This window comes from Centropristis striata, chromosome 19 (genome assembly GCF_030273125.1).
Source record: "Centropristis striata isolate RG_2023a ecotype Rhode Island chromosome 19, C.striata_1.0, whole genome shotgun sequence".
NCBI lineage: Eukaryota > Metazoa > Chordata > Actinopteri > Perciformes > Serranidae > Centropristis > Centropristis striata.
Window position 1 is genome coordinate 22,400,550 of NC_081535.1, and position 17,828 is coordinate 22,418,377.

Genomic DNA, 17,828 nt, shown 5'->3' on the forward strand with positions numbered 1-17,828 from the left:
CTCCAGTTGCCCATCCTTGTTCTACAGTATGGTATATTATACTATTTTTACTTCTCCCGCCGCTGGGAGCAACAACGTGCAAACAGAGCAGGGGGGGGGGGACTCTGGGGACAAATGAGGGGCCGCAGCAGCTGCTTCCGGGGAGGGTAAACCGCCGCTTCCTGACTTTTGTTGCCGCGAAAACTTCAAACAACAAGGAGGCTTTCCTGCGTCCACTGCAGCAGCTGCAGCACCAGCGTTAATTAAAAAGAAACCCTTATTTATTCGCTGAGAAAGAAACATGTCTTTTATTACTCCAAAGAGGCCGTGCTCCGAGTCAGTGGACGACTCGATGAACGATTCGATGGAGAAGCGGATACGGCGGATATCTGTGGAGGGAAACATCGGTGAGTGCAGCTCTTAATGTTCATATTAAAAGATTCCTTAAAGCTTTAACGTAGTTGACTCAGGGTGGCGTTACATTAGCTGGATCTTGCTTTCAGACAGCGATGCCTCATTATTTGTCTTTTTATTTAACGTAACATTTTACCGCCTTTTGCATGCATAAATTGCTTCCTCTAATCATCGAGCAAAACGTTATATTCTAATGTATATTCTGTGGCTGCATGATGCATGCAGTTTAATGTCACATTCAATATGATTGGATTTGAATTTCTGGATCCTTTTGTGTTCAGCGGCGGGCAAGTCTACGTTTGTCCGCCTTTTGGAGCAGGAGAGCGCGGACTGGGAGGTGGTACCCGAGCCAATCGCCAGATGGTGCAATGTCCAAACAAAAGGCAGCGACTTTGAGGTATTGTCATACTGTAGCATTCCTGCATTATGAAGTCATGCTGCATGTTCAGTCAGCTGACACTGACATACAGTATGAAATGGCATCTTGTTTGTTGCAAAGTTGGAGGCAATGACAGAGTGTTTGTGCAATGCATATTCGCCAACAAGGATACCTTTCATTACGCATGACCATGCAATCTTCTCATAGACACTCATTCAACATACACTGCACACTTAAAGATAACTGGGAGAGGCTTCATCTGTATTTAGAGTGCAGCTGCCATCTGTCCACATATCTGCACTGGTCATCAGCATCTCACACACAGACACACGCAGAGGAACAGATGGTCTCACGTCGGACAGATGATCATGTCATCAGCGGGGCAAGCATCTCTAACTTCCCACTCACTGCAGTCCAAGCCTCACCCTCAGACTCATTTTCAGTGGCCCTACATACCCCTAAATACAGTATACACATGCATCACTGCAACTGTCAGTGTAGCCATAAGCCAAAAGTTCAGGTTGATTAATTTGAGTTAAGTTTTTGAAATGTACAATACAATTGAATAGTATTATAAGATAGTATTGTCTGTCTTATGATGACCAAGAATACTGAAAACAACAGCCATTTAGTAATGTATATGCAGCACTAGGTGAATGCAGATTTCAATATATAGCAGATGCATAGACACAATATTAAGGATTGTTTAATGGGGGGCTAGAACCAACATTATGACATTACTGACTAATGCGTTTATTTCCTCTAAATAACTATAGTCTCCTAAACTGTTAGGAAATGGCAAAATATGCACCAAATAAAAAGTATGCATAATATTTATTTTTCCTGAACAAATGTAATAAGTTAGATAATTGGTGTACTACCCAGACAACAAAGGAAAACAGAAAATATTCACATTCCAGGAGGTGGAACCACATTATTTTTTGGCAATTTGTCTTTTAGAAAATGCCAAACAATGAATTAATGTATGAAAATTGTTGCTGATGATGTCTTTGTTGATTGGTTCATCATTAGTCATGTCAGCTCTACTTTTAAGGTATTTATAATATAATTTTACTTACCAAATCTGATCACTGATAAGACAAAAAATCAAATAGTTCAGCAACACTTTTTGAAATGTGTGTATATATATTTTTTAAATGAACCCTGTAGTCCTGTAATATGGAACAATAATAGTGTGAATGTATATGAACACAGTGTGTATATGAACACAGTGTGTAAAATGATAGTACAGGGGTATTATCAGTATGTACAACTGTTGAGGAGCCCTCAAAAGGCTTCTCTGCTGCCACAACCCTGTAACACACTGTATGCACAGCCTCAGTTTGGTTGAGCGCCCTCTGCTGGTCTTGAGACAAACTGAGATCTGCAGAGATAGATAGATATACTTTATTTATCCCAAGCTGAGTTTGTTTTTTTTGATAGATTGTGAGGCTGTTTCAAAGTACACTGTGTAAATTGGTGGAATTTGTAAATATGGGATGGTTTTAAGGCAGACACAATATTTATGAATTGAACAGTTCGATAAAGCCACTGCAAATTAAAAAAAGACCAGACTTTACCAATGCTATGCTTGCACAAACACTCAGCTATTATTGCTGTAACATTTATTGATACTCATAGGAAAGTTTGAACTTTATGCACAAATTCACACTTTCCCCTGTGTCTCAGGAGCTGACCACCTCTCAGAGGAGTGGAGGGAACGTCCTGCAGATGATGTACGAGAAACCGGAGAGGTGGTCGTACACTTTTCAGAGCTACGCCTGTATCAGCCGGGTGCGTGCTCAGATCAGGTCGGCCAATGGGAAACTCCGAGAGGCAGAGAATCCTGTGCAGTTCTTTGAGCGCTCCATCTACAGCGACAGGTAATAATAACAACGAGAATTATTACATTTTTAATTAGAAAAAGGCATTCCAGTTAATTTGTGTACTTCAAGACTATTTGTATACTTACACAAAAGTATAAAAATCAATTAGTGTAAACTTAGAAACTTTAAAGGGGCAGCCCATCACTGTGAGCACTGTTACTTTTCCGTGCAAGCTGTTTAAATATTTTCATGTTGAAGCCTATGGTTGAAACTAAAAAAAAAAAAAAAAAGGTTCTATATTTTTCCCAAATCTTGCAGCCCTTGTTGAAACAGTTTGCAAAAAAATAATTCATAGCATTTCTGCTAATCTTTTGTCAAATATTAAGCAAAAATGCAACATTATCTGGTTCCAGATTCCTTTAATGTGGTAATTTGTTACTTTTTTCTCACATTTTTGTATTATTTAAAATTGAATATTTTGGGGTTTCAGGTTGCTGTTATGAAAACACAAGCAATTTGGAAGTTACATCACATGCTTTAATAAATTGAAATTGCCTTTTTTCTTTTTACTCTTTTCTGATATTTTAAATACATTTTAGTATTAATCAGAAAAACCCTTCAGCAGGTTAATCAGTAAAGAGACACTGAGCAGTTTTAGCCCTACAGGTGATGCATTCAGGGAAGTAGACTGCTGAACTGTTTCTTTTACAGTGTATGTATCAGTTTATCATTGTTGCTGCTGCTTTTTCTTAAAGACAACAGCAGCAGTGTCACTATAAAGCTGATATGGTCGTTCTTTAATATGTTTAATAAGACATTAAAATATTTGTGCATTATTTGCCCTCGTCTCTCAGGTACATCTTTGCAGCCAACCTGTATGAGAGCGAGTGTCTGAATGAGACCGAATGGTCGATCTACCAGGACTGGCACGGCTGGCTGCACAGCCAGTTTGGCAAGCACATCGAGTTGGACGGTATCATCTACCTCAGAGCTCCCCCTGAGGTAACCCCTGCTCTCCTCAGCTTCTTTAACTCTATTATTATTCAAATTCCATCAGACTTGAATGGTTTTGCAATGGAACATTTTCTTTTCCCCCCTCCCTATTAAAAAAGACTTGAAATGGACTGCACAAAGATATCAATAATTTTCCTTTTGTTGTGTGTAGAAATGTTTAGAGCGGTTGCACCTGAGGGGCCGAGAAGAAGAGCAAGACATTCCTCTGGAGTATCTGGAAAAACTCCACTTCAAGCACGAGAGTTGGCTGCAGCACAAGACCATGAAGTGAGCCCAGACATGCACTCAGACTTTTATTGCACATTAGCACAGAAACTATGCATTGCTTTGAGGACAACGGATGCTTTTGTATTACTAAAGAGAAGATAACCAGCAAGAGTTTAGGTTATCTGACTGGTCTTGGCCATTGGATTTACCATTAAGGTAAAAAGAAAAAAAAAGCCTGAGGGCGACTGAGACTGAAATGGTTTCATAAACATGTGATCTATATCTATTCGCATCAAAGTGCTTCAGAGATGGATGAGGCTGGAAATGGGGTCTTTCTTTGGTCCATTGTGTGCTAAAGATTTTCTGACAAAGATAAACTGAGCTTCATCAATTTAAGGAAGAAACTTAACAATTCATATCCAGGAAATAGCCTTGTGTTTCGTGTTGCTTAAGCTTCTCTAAGTGTTTGTCTTCTCTGGCCTACAGCATGGAGTTTGAGTATCTTACTGATGTGCCGGTGCTCACCATAGATGTCAATGAAGACTTTAAAGGGAATAAAATTAAGAATGCTGACATGATTGAGAAGGTGAGTGACAGAAGAGCCTTGTCAAAGGTTTAAAATGTCCAAATAATGCTTTTGGATTTGTGGCCATCCACAAACTCCAAAAGGACTTTGAGGGGAAATTTAAACTTGAGAATTTGCATATCATACTTTAGTACAACCCTGATTCCAAAAAAGTTGGGACACCATGTAAAATGTAAATAGGAACCACATACATCAAATTTGGAGTTCATATTTTGAAGAAAAACCCAAGTTTTAGACAATGAACCAACTTTTTCGAAATCCGTGTTGTAGATTTCTGCAAGTAATTCTCAAAGTACTTTTCACTTCCCTACTTTTATTTATTTTGACACCTGTAGTTACTTTACAAATATTAAGGTGTTATGTGAGAATAAAAGATGACATTACAAACGTTTCTTTACATAACACGACTCAACTTGTAAAGTAATTAATAAATGGCTCCACCTCCATCAGCTGCAACATAATAATGAGTCCTTCATTCTTGGTCAGTTATACAGTAATAATCTGATGATATATAAAATAGAACAATGAAAAAAGAAATCCATGTAATTTTTTCTATAATCGCAACAAAAAAAACTCCTGCTGCCTGCTGCAGCTGATATTATTGCACAAACGAACTTTACTGACTGAACTTTAAAACCTTTTTGTGCACCATTACTCAATGGAATAAAGCGTCTGAAAACCAGTATTTAGAATGTGTTCTGCGAGTGGTTTGATACTGAAGCACATGCACCTTCACACACCCAGGTTTCACTTATGGAAATGAGCTCTTAAGAACTGCTTATGAAGCAGTTTCATGTTGATGGTAAACAGGCACTTTAAGAGATTTCACTCCAACTCAACGGGCAGAAACAAGAAAGGTTCCCACTTACACACAATGCTTTACACAGGTGACATAAGCAACGTGTTTATCGGTGGGTGTGACGTTGGAACTTACAAAATGCTAACAGCTCGACTGGTGTTTCTGTTTCAGGTGAAAGAGTTCTTGAGCACATTGTGAAGATCACTGTGATGGAAATCTGTGCTCTAATGAAGAAAAGGTGGACTGAGTTTCACTTTTAAGGATGAAATGCCTCTTTTCCATTTTTTCTAAAAAAGTACAATCATCATTCATGGACTAACCTGCAGTATTTTTAAAAATTTTATTGGTGTATGTGGTGTATTTATAATTTTGTATGTAAATTTCAATGCATTTCTATTGGTCCGAACAAAATGACAATAAACTTGAAATACTTGTTTAAGTTTTGAATGTTGTGCTTTTTGCTATCACTGTAGCTGCTGTAAATAAAATAGGAATATGTTTTGTTTGGAAATGAATTTTGAATGTATTAAAAGAAAACGATCATACAAACAAGTCATATTTACAGAATATGGTAAAGCATGAAAAAATGACAAACTTGGTTTACAAGTATAAACTTATAAATTCTCACCGCTTCTGCACAAGTTAATTGATTTTTAACCAGCTTGCAAGCAGTGATTATTTTGATAAAATGTCATAACTGGCCTTCATGTCTCTTAGGAAGTATTTTTGGCCTTTTTATTAAAATGGAAATGCAATTTGATTCCATATGTAAAATGGCAATGAAATCCTCAATTCTGTAATTATGGGTATATTGCATATTATTCTTGAAACTATTTCTTGTAACATGCCACTGTGAATTTTCCACTTTTCAAATGCCTGGAGGGTGTTTTAGTGGAAGGTCTTCACATTCCTTTGTAAATTGTATCCTCTAAATAAAAAAACCCTAGAAAGTTCACTTGTATTTATTTTGCTTATTTTTTTAAGCTTCTTTATTCACTTTGTGACAAAGTGCAGCAGATCCCTTACTTCAGTAAAAGTACTAATACCACACTGAATTTACTCCACTCCTCTACTAGTAAAAGTCCAAAGTCAAAACTTACTGAAGTAAAAGTATCAGCATCAAAATTAACTTGAATATCAAAAGTAAAAGTACTCATTGGGTTTCATTTAAAGGGAAAAAATGTCTAATTCCTTAAATTTTTTATGTTTTTTATGTTAAATCTCAAGTAACTATAGCTGTCATCTGAATGTAGTGGAGTAAACAGTACAGTATTTTCCTCAAAATGTAGTGGACTAGAAGTATAAAGTTAAATAAAATGAAAGTTCTCAAGTAAAGTACAAGAACCTCAAAATTGTACTAAAGTACATTACTTAAGTTAATGTTCTTAATTACATTCCACCACTGATAAAGTGGCAATGCATTTCTAATTGAATAAAGAGAAAAACACGATAAAAAATGTAATCAAAATTTTCAAACTGAATTAAGATTAATTGTTGTGCCACTTTTCATATTAAATTCTAAATACATTTTGCAAAATGCATTGCCATTTGAATAAAGAGTCCACAAATGTCCATAATGGTTCTCATTCCTCCAACTCTACCAGAAGATGTCGCCAGTGTCCAAACAGCAGCCCAGCCTGCTATTCCTGACTGCTGAGCTCACCTTTACCTGGTAGCTGCAATGGGATTTAATTAAAGCTACCTGAAATAGGTGCCTTAATTTTAACTTTTAATATCTTATAATTACAGAGATCAAAATATATACATGTGAAAGTGTTTGAAATCAGCACTGGCTGCAGCTAAGTTCAGTTAATATTTGATATTTTTGTGTGTAAAGAGGGTACAAAGTGAATACACGTGCTGTGCAGTCATTAACAATAATTTAAAGTGTAATCTCTGTAGAAATGAAACATAATAAATGAAGTAATCCAAGCTGTTTGGGTTCAGTGTCCAACTCATGAAAGTTGACCAAACTAGTTTAATTCATGTCCGATAATCTGAAAGAGCCGGTGATATTATAATTCACTTTTTTAGACGCAAAGTGAACAATAGAGAACTCTTTTGTCAAGTTAAAGTGCTCGGTGCGCCACCCAGGAGCAACTTTGTGACCTCCACCCCCCGGTGGCGTCACGCAGGAGGAGGGATGACTTTAAATATGGAAAAAGAGACACGCTGCGCTCACAGAGTCTCTCCAGACGCTTCCAGACAAAACGAGACTTTTTCTTCAAGATGTCACCTGGACACGACCTGAACCAGTCCGGCACGATATGAAGAGTGTGTGTTCCGAGTTTAATTTGTTTAGTAGAGTCGAAGATACCATTCCGACGAGATAGCTCCGAGCCTTTTGTCTTGTTTTTGTTTTGTATCCACTTGAAAAGCGCAACAGCTAGAGTAGTTTTTCAAACACCGACTACAAGAGAAACTTGAACGACTGCTGGACGCCAGACTGATCATCTTTAAAGGCGAAGTTTGCCACCATGACGTCCGAAAAGAAGTAAGTTAACTTGTTTCTGTACTGACAGAAGTCTGTCTAACCATGTTGGGAACTTTTACAGCTTGCACTTCATACGTTAGAGCATTTCCTGGCCAGGTGTAGAAGTGCAAATTAGTCACCAGGTGAATCTTAATTTACCAACTTAGGCGCAATCAGAGTTATTTGGTGTCATTTGAGCATTTTCTGTGCGTAAATCTGGCCATCTGGGTTTAATTTGCCACTGCGCCTTAACTTAAGTCAAAACTTCAGTTTGATTATCGATTATCAAGTTACATTTTCATTCATACCACTTCCACCCTTGGCTTGATAAGCTATGTTGCCGCTCCGCTGTGATACGATCGGCCGGTAATCTATTTTCCAAGAAGCTGTCAGTCTCAATTAGAGAGGCGGAGGGAGCGCAGGCCAAGTGCTGGAGGTTGTCTCCAGTGCAACTTTATGAATAAAGCTGTGTGTGTGTGCAGGCCATGCGGTCTACAAGCTGACACCCCAAAAAAATCCACATTCGGCTTTGGCACGGGTGTGCGTCCACGTTGCGCAATGACGCAAGAGCTGCAACAAATCAGACTTTACGGTTACTATCAAACACGGAAACGCAGCTTTTCTGTCTGCAAGCACTTTTACTGACATGCACCTGGAATTCATCAGCTGATGGAAAACCTCATGTGCACCCAGTGTGAGTTAGTTATAGATATAAGGTTTACAGTATCAGTCTGGTGTGTTATATAGAATATTTACTAGTTGGAGTCCCACAACCTCTTCCAAGTAGCAAGGGGTGAAACCAAGACTAACCTGAATCAATAGGTTCCTCGTTCTTCTGTTTAATTTGTAGAGATTGTGAAATCTGTTGCAACGAGGAAATGTTCTTTTACTTTTGTTCCATCCTTTTTACTGGCGTGACTCTTCCTCCAACTAACTGGAACGTTGAATAGACAAGGAAATGGGTGGACATCTAATTGCACAGAACATCACTCAGCAGAGCACAAAGCAGCATTCAAGTGCTACTAGAGGAAATTCCAAAAAGTCAAGGTGCACCTGAGAAGCAGGGAGCTCACTACAATTCACTTATTGCATCAAACATTACATAATCACCTGAGCACATACAACAGGCCAGCATCCTTTGTCTCCGCTGATCTTTTGAATTGGATATTTAAATCATATTTGATCTGCAAACCTATGAACTACTGCCAAAACTTGCATAATCTGTCATTTTAAAGCGAAAAAACTCCCATTCAAGCTTCTCCAGTGGGTGGATTTGCTGCTTTTTCTTTTAGAATCACTATGAATATAATAAAAATATCTATATTTCAGCCTGACAAAACTAAGTGATCCCTCTTTTCAGTATCGCTAACCTCTTGCAATCTCTATACTAAAGGTGGCTATAAAAATGACAGTGGATTAACCAGGAAGAAACAGAAGTTTCTATTTACATTTTAACAGTATTCAAACTTATTTGAGTTCATGCTGACTGTTCTTCCTGTCAGAAGGGACTGAAAATATTTTACAGGCACCTTTTGAGCCCTCAGGCTTTGAGTGTTTGACTCTCAAAAGTTTACTTTTTTTGGGGTGGAGAATCACTTTAAGGCTGCTGAATCATCACTGAACTCCCTGACTGCTGGGGGCACATACCCTCATGGTGAACCTGCTGGTGGGATTGGGTGCGTCACTCTGTAAAGAGATGGGGATGATCCCTGATCCCGAGCAGCTGATCCCGGCTCCTCACGCACGGACAGGTTTATCCAGCCTCACGAGGTCACCGAGAGCAGGAGGAAAGCGAGAACTTGCGAGATGAATGCAGCTGGTTGCCCTGACCCTCAAACCAGCTTTCCATTTATTTGTATTTATTAATCGAGCAGAGAAAGTCATGCCAGGAAATGAAAAAGAAGATCAAGAAGATTTCCTGTGTGTACAATGACGTGAATGAGCAGACAACGATCTTATCTGTGGTCAGCCACAAGATATGCATTCAGCCAGTAAATACATATTTTTCCTCTTGCATGTCGTGCTATATATCAACCTTGCGAATTATAGAGTGTTGGAGATATGTGCTCTAGACATATCTCCCTCCTCTCTAATATAATGGAACTACATGGCACTCAGCTTGTGGTGCTCAAAGCGCGAATATTAGATTTTTTTTATTACTTTAATTAAACAAAAATAGACCTTTTTCTATACGGATGTGCATCAGTTGTGCACTGATATGACTGTCAAGACACTCAAGTAACTTAAAGAATTTTAAACATTATTATACATTGTTACGTTGTCAACCAATTCTAGAAGTTAACTAAGAAATTAAGACAAATAAATGGCTAAATAACAACAGTGCTATATCAGTTGCTTACCATTTAAATAAAAACAAAATAAATTGCAAACACCATTTCTAAATCACCCAAAGTATGGTTTTCTACATTAAAGATTCTTTAAAAAAACGTCATGCATTTTGGGCCACATACACGCTGATGCCAATAGATACTGATAGCTGTGATCAGCTAATATTGGACATTTGATTAAATGTATATTTTTTCTTAGCTGTAGTTCTATTTTATCACTATAGATTGTTTCGTGTGAGTTGGAGATATCGACCGTAGAGATGTCTGCCTTCTCTCAAAGCACCAGAGATTTACATTTGAAAAAAGTCAACAGCAATGCCTCAACCGGAATCAACAGTGAGCAGTTTTATGTAGGAACAATTTTCTTTCTGCAGAACTACATCTCCCAACCGTATCACCAGAAGAAAGTGGACCAATAATGCTACATCTCGTGCTGGCACTATCAATCAATCAATCAGACTTTATTTGTATAGCACTTTTCATACAAGCGAGATGCAACACAAAGCGCTTTACATAAAAAAGAAAGGATAAAATAATGATAATAAAAAGATAACAAAACATAGAAACAAACACCCTCCGCCCATCCCCAACCCTCCACCCCCCACCCCCATCCTATTAAAAACAAAGCACAAACTGAGGAACTGAGTAGCTTCTTTTTCAGTTTGAGAGTGTAGATCAGTAGAAAGGAAAATAGTTCCTACATGAAACTGCTGACAACAAGGTCAGTGTGTTTTCTTGAGTAACTGGTTTTTGAGCACCACAGCACCTTGTAGTTTAATTATATTCAAGAAAAGGGGACATCTCTATTGATCTAGATTGTTTTGGTGTGAGTTGTTGGAATGGCTCCACAGATATTGTGGTGAACTGTCCCTTTTTATAGGTCTTCACCCTACAGCCCCCAACATCGCATCATTCTACATGTTCTTCTGCTTTACATGGCAGTCCAACTCTTTTTGATTCATAAGACAGGAATGCTGAGCTGCTCTCGTGCATCCTGTGTGTCTGTGTGCCACCTGTGGTATGTTTCTCATCATGAGGGTCTCCCTGTCCGAGGCCTCACTGCGGAGTGATTAACGTGGCTCCATAGACTGTCTTTAGCCTGCAGTAAAGCTGCAATATGAGCTTCCTTTGCTCTCCTGTGTGGCCAACGGTTTTCACTGTGTTACATGACCTGCCTCCATGCACTCACACACCAACACATGGTACCTGTCTTGGAAGTAAATGCTGCAAGACGGAGCTGTGTTCCTGGAAACATCCTGTGTGTATGTGTGTGTGCAGTGTTTGAGTGGGAATTCATTAAAATAGCGCCTCCTGTTTTGTTTTTTTTTGTTTTTTTTTATTTAGTTTTGAATGTGTCTCCTCCTCACTGAGTTGTTGACTAATTGATAAAAAAAAAAACTACTTTTTTCTTGCAAAAAGGCTGTTTTATAGATACTCTAGTATGGACATTTCCTGTAGTCTTGGGTACATATCATAATTAGACAAACAGGTGGAGCTATTTTAATTCATTCCTGCCCAAACATTGTGCGCACACACACACACACACACACACACACACAGAGACAGGAGCTTTCCAGGACCACAGCTCCGTCCTGCAGCATTTACTTCCAAGACCGGCACCATGTATAGTTTTGCATGTGTCTCCTCCACTCTGAGCACATTCTCAGTAGCAATTAAGGCCGCATTACGATAACTGGCGATGAACGCGTTTTTCACAACAAAAAAAAACAGTCTGTCAAAAGTAACTCCCTTGAAGCTGGTGGTATTTTCTGAACGCTCTGTGCTGAAGAGAAAGAAAAGTACAAACAGAAATCAGGAGCTAACCGATAGCATTAGAGCCCTCCACATGCTGCTGTGTGGGAACTTGACCTCCCCCTCTCTCTCTCTCTTTTTTTTTTTTTTTTTTTGTGAGCAACAATGGGCAACAAAAGGAGGGCACAGAGGCTAATCGCTGTATTGGTATTGCTTGTAAAGTTGGCCCCGAGCCCAGCCACTCCTCATCACTCGTTTTGATCTTGGAGCTGGTGCATCAACATTGCGTCTGCTATCAGCGTTATGCTTCTATCTCTCTCAAGGCCAGATAGTGTATCCACAGGGGACATTCAGATGAGCTCACGGTGCAATCGGAGGAACAAGTTGTATCCTTCCTGACTGTGTTTATTTAGCAGTTTATGTACACTGCTCCCATCCCCTCATTTCTCCAGTTGTGTCATCTCCCAGTTGGGGATTGTTCAGTGGCAAATGGAAACTGTTCATATGTTTATTGACATTCTTGATACACATCAGAAATCAAATATTTATTTCTTATAGCTTAACAAAACAATTCTCATAAAGCGGTTGGTCCAATTAGTAACGGCAGCTGAGTTCCTAATTTGATACTGACACGCTTCTGTAGTCCCAGAGCAGTTCTTGCAAAAATGAGAGAAAATGCTTTTTGTAGACACTCAAATAGAGATTTCCTGTTTTTCTCCATTTTAAATCATAATAAACTGAATATATTTGGGGTTCAGACTGACAAAATAGACATTTAAAGACACCACTTTAGATTTTGAGAAGCTGGGATGAACATTTTTCATAATTTTATGGGCCAAACTAGTAATTTATCGAGAGGTTAATTTGAAAGAATAGATTTAGTTTGATCTTAACTATGTTTTAAAGTGAGACTTGTAATATATTATGAATATAACTGAATGTTATCCTCAGGCTTTTGGTGTATTATTTCCTTGTTGCAGCCGTTTTGGCAAAAGTTTGTTTTTTGACATTGTGCTTTGCTGAAACCACCTTTCCTTTCCTGGATTAGTCCACAGTGTGTTGGACTGGAGGAGCTGCATTCCTTCCATCCAGGAAGGTTGACACCTGATGATCAAAGCAGGGTCATGTAGCTGAGGAAGATGTCTCTGACATAAGGCCGTCTTTGTGCACTGGAAGGTCATTCAGAAGGGACTGATTAGCCAGGTCTTATCATGATAAAAGCAATAATAACAACTTTATTTTTATGGCAAGTTAAGAGCTGTGCACGCATAAAGCAAAGCAATGAAAGAAAAGGGATAAAATCAGGTAAAGCAAGTTTAACAAGGCAGTTTTAAATGTCAGGGTGAACAAAGTGACATTTAAAACAAACAGACAAAAATAGAATAAGTAAAAACCAAAATACAAACAGATTTGAATCAATTAAAAAGCTGCTTTATGCAAGTCTGTTTTTAAGGACAATTTTAAAATGGGGATCTGATTACAACATGGCCTTCTCTTTAATTTATTTAAACATTATACACTGAGGAAAAGGTGCTGTTTTTCAAATATTTATTCATGTTTTGTGCAGCATTGTGGGTGGATGGGAAGGTGGCATTTTGATCATGTAGTACGTGGGTGATTGCCATAGCATCAGATATGCTAATGCACCTTAAAGCTCAAGCCTGACTCACTGATTCTTCAAGCCTTGTCATGCATTTATTCATTGTGTTTTTAAATCATTCTGCGTGTGTTCTTGTTCAAAATCTTACAGTGAGACAGGTGATGGATTTCAGACTTTTCTTATTGTATCGCCCTCACTGTAACTTGTGTTTTCTGTCCCGTCATTGTTGTGCCACAATTTGAGGTTGGCAGGTGCAAAGGCTTGTCATGCCAACATTAAGTGGCTGAATCAGAAGTTGCTTATTGTGTTTCATGGTAACCAGAATTTGACTCTATTGGCCGGACAAGTGGGATTTGAAGAAATACATCAGTTATTGGCCTGAGGGTTGACATGACACTGCCTGAACATTTTTTCTTAATTTAAATGAATATTTAAAGTGTGGAAACTGTTACAGAATATTTTTCTAGACTCAAAGTTACAACTTGGGCTGTATGATTATGATATATAAAGATCATGATAATTTTACACAATAACTCACTGACTTTGGAAACGTCATGCACTTCTTTAAAAAAAACAACTGAATTTTCTTGAACTTATAATATAAATTATCAAAAAAATGTATGTAATAAAAAAATATATTTTTATATGTATTAGAATACCAATGTATACAGACTTAAATAAATTATATAAAAATAATGAATAAAAATAAAGTAGATAAAAATAAATTGGATCAAATATATTGTAATACTGCCACAACCTATTGGAAACTTATATTTATATATATAATATATTAAATGCAGCACAATAATTTAATCTGTTATCTTGTTTTCATTAACTGTTGGAAGCCAACATCATAACTGAAAACACAGTTCTATTCATCGCTCAGCCCTTGTTGCAATCATATTCCATTCTTCCTTCTTGTGATGATTCATATTGAGTAATGTCTCTCTTCTGTCTTGTAGAATGGAGGATGAGGCGGTGCTGGACAGAGGAGCGTCCTTCGTCAAACACGTCTGTGATGAAGAGGAAGTGGAAGGTAAGATTAGTGACACCAGCACATTATCTCGCTTATATGACACATAATGGGCTTTAACTGATCAATGTCATGTACCACATCCTGCACTGCGCAGGTGAAAGTGCAATGCACTGTCGCAGAATTTGACACATAAGATGAATTACTTCCACTTGAGCGTGACAATTCTGAACAGGGAGATGTTTCTTTAAGCGCTCCCATCCTGTCCAGTGCTGGCTGTCAAGCTGAAGCCACGAGAAAAGAATTTCTCTTGAGGCGCCCACATGCATTCACTGAGACATTTGCATGTTTCACAAACCAACACTTAAGAAGCACACAAAGAGAGTAGCGTAAGAGCTTTTGGCCTTATGTCAAGCTGTTTGTGTGTGTACAAGACCCTTTGCTTCCTTAAAATGTGGTGGAAGTGCGTCATTTAGTGTGCGCCTCAGGTGGTCTTTGGTATCTACAAGGAAGCAAGAACGACCACTGCGAGGTGTAAAAAGATACCATTAAAACCCACAAGATCAGTTTATGGGATGCATGGTTGAATCAAAAAACACATGGTTTGCTTCAACACTAAATCAGTCAGTTAATCTCAGTGTTTGTAAGAGTTTTCTGTCTGTCTAATTACTTCCTGGAGACATTCAGACATCGTTTCCTGTAAGCGCTGCTGTGTAGGAAGTAGTTTGTTTGATTGTATAGTTTGATTGACTGGCTGTATGTCTTCCTGATTGTGAAATGAGCAAAGAATCCAAAAAATGATGCACCAAGGTAGACTTGTGATAAGATTTCACACCACAACCCGGCAGTGATCCAGGTGCAGGATTTATGTGATTTCCTTGGAATTGTGAGTGTAATCTGAACCTTCATTCCCTCTATTTTGTTGTGTTTGTGGCAGGTCACCACACTGTGTACATTGGCGTGCACGTTCCCAAGAGCTACCAAAGGAGGAGACGCCACAGACGCAAGTCTAGCCACAAGGAGAAGCGGGAACGGCCCGACCACAGCACCGAAGGATTCAAGTCAGATGGGGACAATGCAGACGAATCGCCTGCAAATATCCTCAAACCTCTCAGTAAGTTTTTATTCAACATCCAATGTGTAGAAACTTACAGCCCACAGGATGACAGTGCTTCTGTACTTCCAGAGGTAGGGTGGGGTGGCAGCCAAGAAAGCAAAAAGAATAGAGAAAATCACCAGGAAGAAACCTACACTCAGCAGAATTAGTGGAGCGAGGGAATGGGAACACGTTGAATACTAATCTGAAAATGACACCTACCGGATTGGCTTAAAGTGTGTAAGGTAAATACAAGAGGGGTATTATCTGTCACCTCGATGATTAACACAGTACTTTGTGAGGATTTGTGAGAGGGGATTCTCAAGGGATAAAAACCAGGTGGATTTTGCTACAAAAAGTGGGCCTGGTACAACCTCTGTACTGAGAAGAGCAAGTTAGAATTAAATATGTAAATGGAAAAGCAGGATCTACAGCCCAAAATGCCTGTGCACAATGTGGAAAAAAGATGCAAAATGTACATTAAGAAGCTCACAAAGATTGCTGTCAGCCTCAAGAGTCTTCTTCCTGCAGTAGGAAGACACACCAGATGTCTCTCCTTACATAGAAGCTTAAGAAAGTGCCCTACAACAACCATTAATCCCAAGATCATTTTCTAGAACCGGAAGAATTATAATACTGACAGGGTCTTTAGAAATAGGTCATGTTTAACCCATGTATGCCCCCTCAATGTACAAGAGGAGGCTGCAGTTTTTTTTTTTATTAACGTGGTTACACAGGTGGGAAAGCCTTAACAATTGTGAGTAAATGAGCCATATAATTGTATGGGGCTCTCTCAGTTTTATCTCTGGGTAATTAAAAAGAGTGGCAAACATTTCAATCTGGTTAAAAGCTATTTGCAAGACATGCAATTATCACAGTGCTGGAATTCACCTGGAAATGGCACAGCCTGGAAACAGGCATAATGGCTGAGTGTTTGCTGTCTGCTTTGCTGCTGCTGGAGGTAACCATTAAGGTCTCAGAATGGGTTGTATATAGGAAAAGGTGGGGATTTACCTCCCTAACTCAACTCGGTGTGTGAGACATGTATGGACAATGCCGCAGGTGCATAGCCAAAGGCTGCTAAAGGTAAACTAATGCAAATTAAAAAAGTGTCGGTTGGGAACTGGAACAGAATGCACAGATTAAACATGCTAACTTTAACCTCAGAAGTCAGAGCTGGGAATAATAACAAACCGATGTTGACTGCATCCCAGTACGCAACGTTGGGAAACCAACCAAGATTATTTTAGCAATACCAGTTCACACCAGGTAAGCCATTGTTAACAATGGCAGTTGATAAATACACATTATGCTGCATTTTGTGCACACAAACACTTTACAGTACATGTGTACAGACAGAAGTTGGGTGGTGCTTTAATGAGGCACAAGTTGGCTAATAAACGGTATATTGCTACATCAGTTACCGTTGATGTGTGAAACAGCCATCTGTAATTTTTAGGTTGGGGTCGGTGAGTTCTTCTGGCTTTCAGGCTTGAAAAAACAATCTGGGATCCCAAATTTGGTAATTCCTGAAACAAAAGAGTTAATTCTGAAAGTTGCAATGTACAATGCTGGAAATGTTTGAGTTCTGTAATGTAGAGCGTGACAGAGAACAAACTATACACAACTATGCACTACTGATAAATATGTTCTGTTAGACCTGAAGAGGTTGCACTTGACACTGCACTTTCTTGGGTCCTTAGCAATGCACCCACCAAGTGTGAGTCACCTGGATGAACAGCTGTTGTGAAAATCAAATGACAGACATACAGACAGACAGAGACTACTTCAATTTTAAGTTGTATCACTGATCTGGTAAATACAGTTATATCTGAATCAGCTTGAATCAAACAGTAAAATATGGTAAAATGCAAACATTGCCAGAGGGGAGTCTTCACCCAAGAATTCAAAGACCCCATAAAGAAGCTTTAGTTATTCTAGCAACTTGTGCAGACAAGCAAGCCTTATGCAACATGCTGTTTCTGTGGATGTACAGGAGAGAAAGCCTGAGGTGATTTGCAGTTGGGAGCATAGTTTTGAAGCAACACCCTTTTTAGATAAGGTAAACTGGTAGTGCAGCAGGAAACTATAAGGCATGCCAAAATTGTTTTTAAGGGAAAATGGGGACAACGGATTAGCCGAGGAGAAACTGAAAGAAGCTGTTGTGTATAATTTGTTGCGTAGGATGCTTTTTGGGAAATGAGGCTGATCATTACACTGTGTGGTACAGATCAGGGTGCAACCAGAGTATCAGGCTTCAGGGGTGTTATGAGGAATTTACACCAGTTTTATCATCTTAGCCTTTTTTTTTTAATGTTCAGCAGCTGGTGTTGTGATCTATGATTGTTCATTCACTTACTCATAGGTGTGTTTTCACAAATT

General features: G+C 38.8%; 2 protein-coding genes across 4 annotated transcripts in view; both read left to right on the forward strand.

Moving 5' to 3' along the window:
- Positions 1-208: 208 nt before the first annotated feature.
- On the forward strand, positions 209-5,643 carry dck (deoxycytidine kinase). The gene is made up of 7 exons (XM_059358004.1): positions 209-386; positions 675-790; positions 2,462-2,655; positions 3,453-3,600; positions 3,764-3,879; positions 4,306-4,405; positions 5,376-5,643. Exons 1-7 carry the CDS (start codon positions 281-283, stop codon positions 5,400-5,402), a joined length of 807 nt encoding a protein of 268 aa, XP_059213987.1. The 5' UTR covers positions 209-280; the 3' UTR covers positions 5,403-5,643.
- A 1,683-nt stretch (positions 5,644-7,326) lies between these two features.
- Positions 7,327-17,828, forward strand: part of LOC131992279 (electrogenic sodium bicarbonate cotransporter 1-like) — a 36,756-nt gene continuing 26,254 nt past the window's right edge. For 2 of the 3 annotated variants that reach the window (XM_059357793.1, XM_059357794.1), the window contains exons 1-3: positions 7,328-7,698; positions 14,340-14,413; positions 15,288-15,464. In XM_059357793.1, the coding sequence (XP_059213776.1) occupies positions 7,682-7,698; positions 14,340-14,413; positions 15,288-15,464 (268 nt within the window). In that variant the 5' untranslated portion in view covers positions 7,328-7,681. Of the gene's footprint in view, positions 7,699-14,339; positions 14,414-15,287; positions 15,465-17,828 lie in introns of all 3 variants that reach the window. The other variant, XM_059357796.1, reaches the window with a different exon arrangement.

Bases quoted from the DNA above. Each gene is read 5' to 3' on its own strand.
- dck (XM_059358004.1), top strand. From the start codon at position 281: ATGTCTTTTATTACTCCAAAGAGGCCGTGCTCCGAGTCAGTGGACGAC. The intron at 387-674 runs GTGAGTGCAGCT...TTTTGTGTTCAG, and splicing joins ATCTGTGGAGGGAAACATCG to CGGCGGGCAAGTCTACGTTT. The intron at 3,880-4,305 runs GTGAGCCCAGAC...TCTGGCCTACAG, and splicing joins CTGCAGCACAAGACCATGAA to CATGGAGTTTGAGTATCTTA.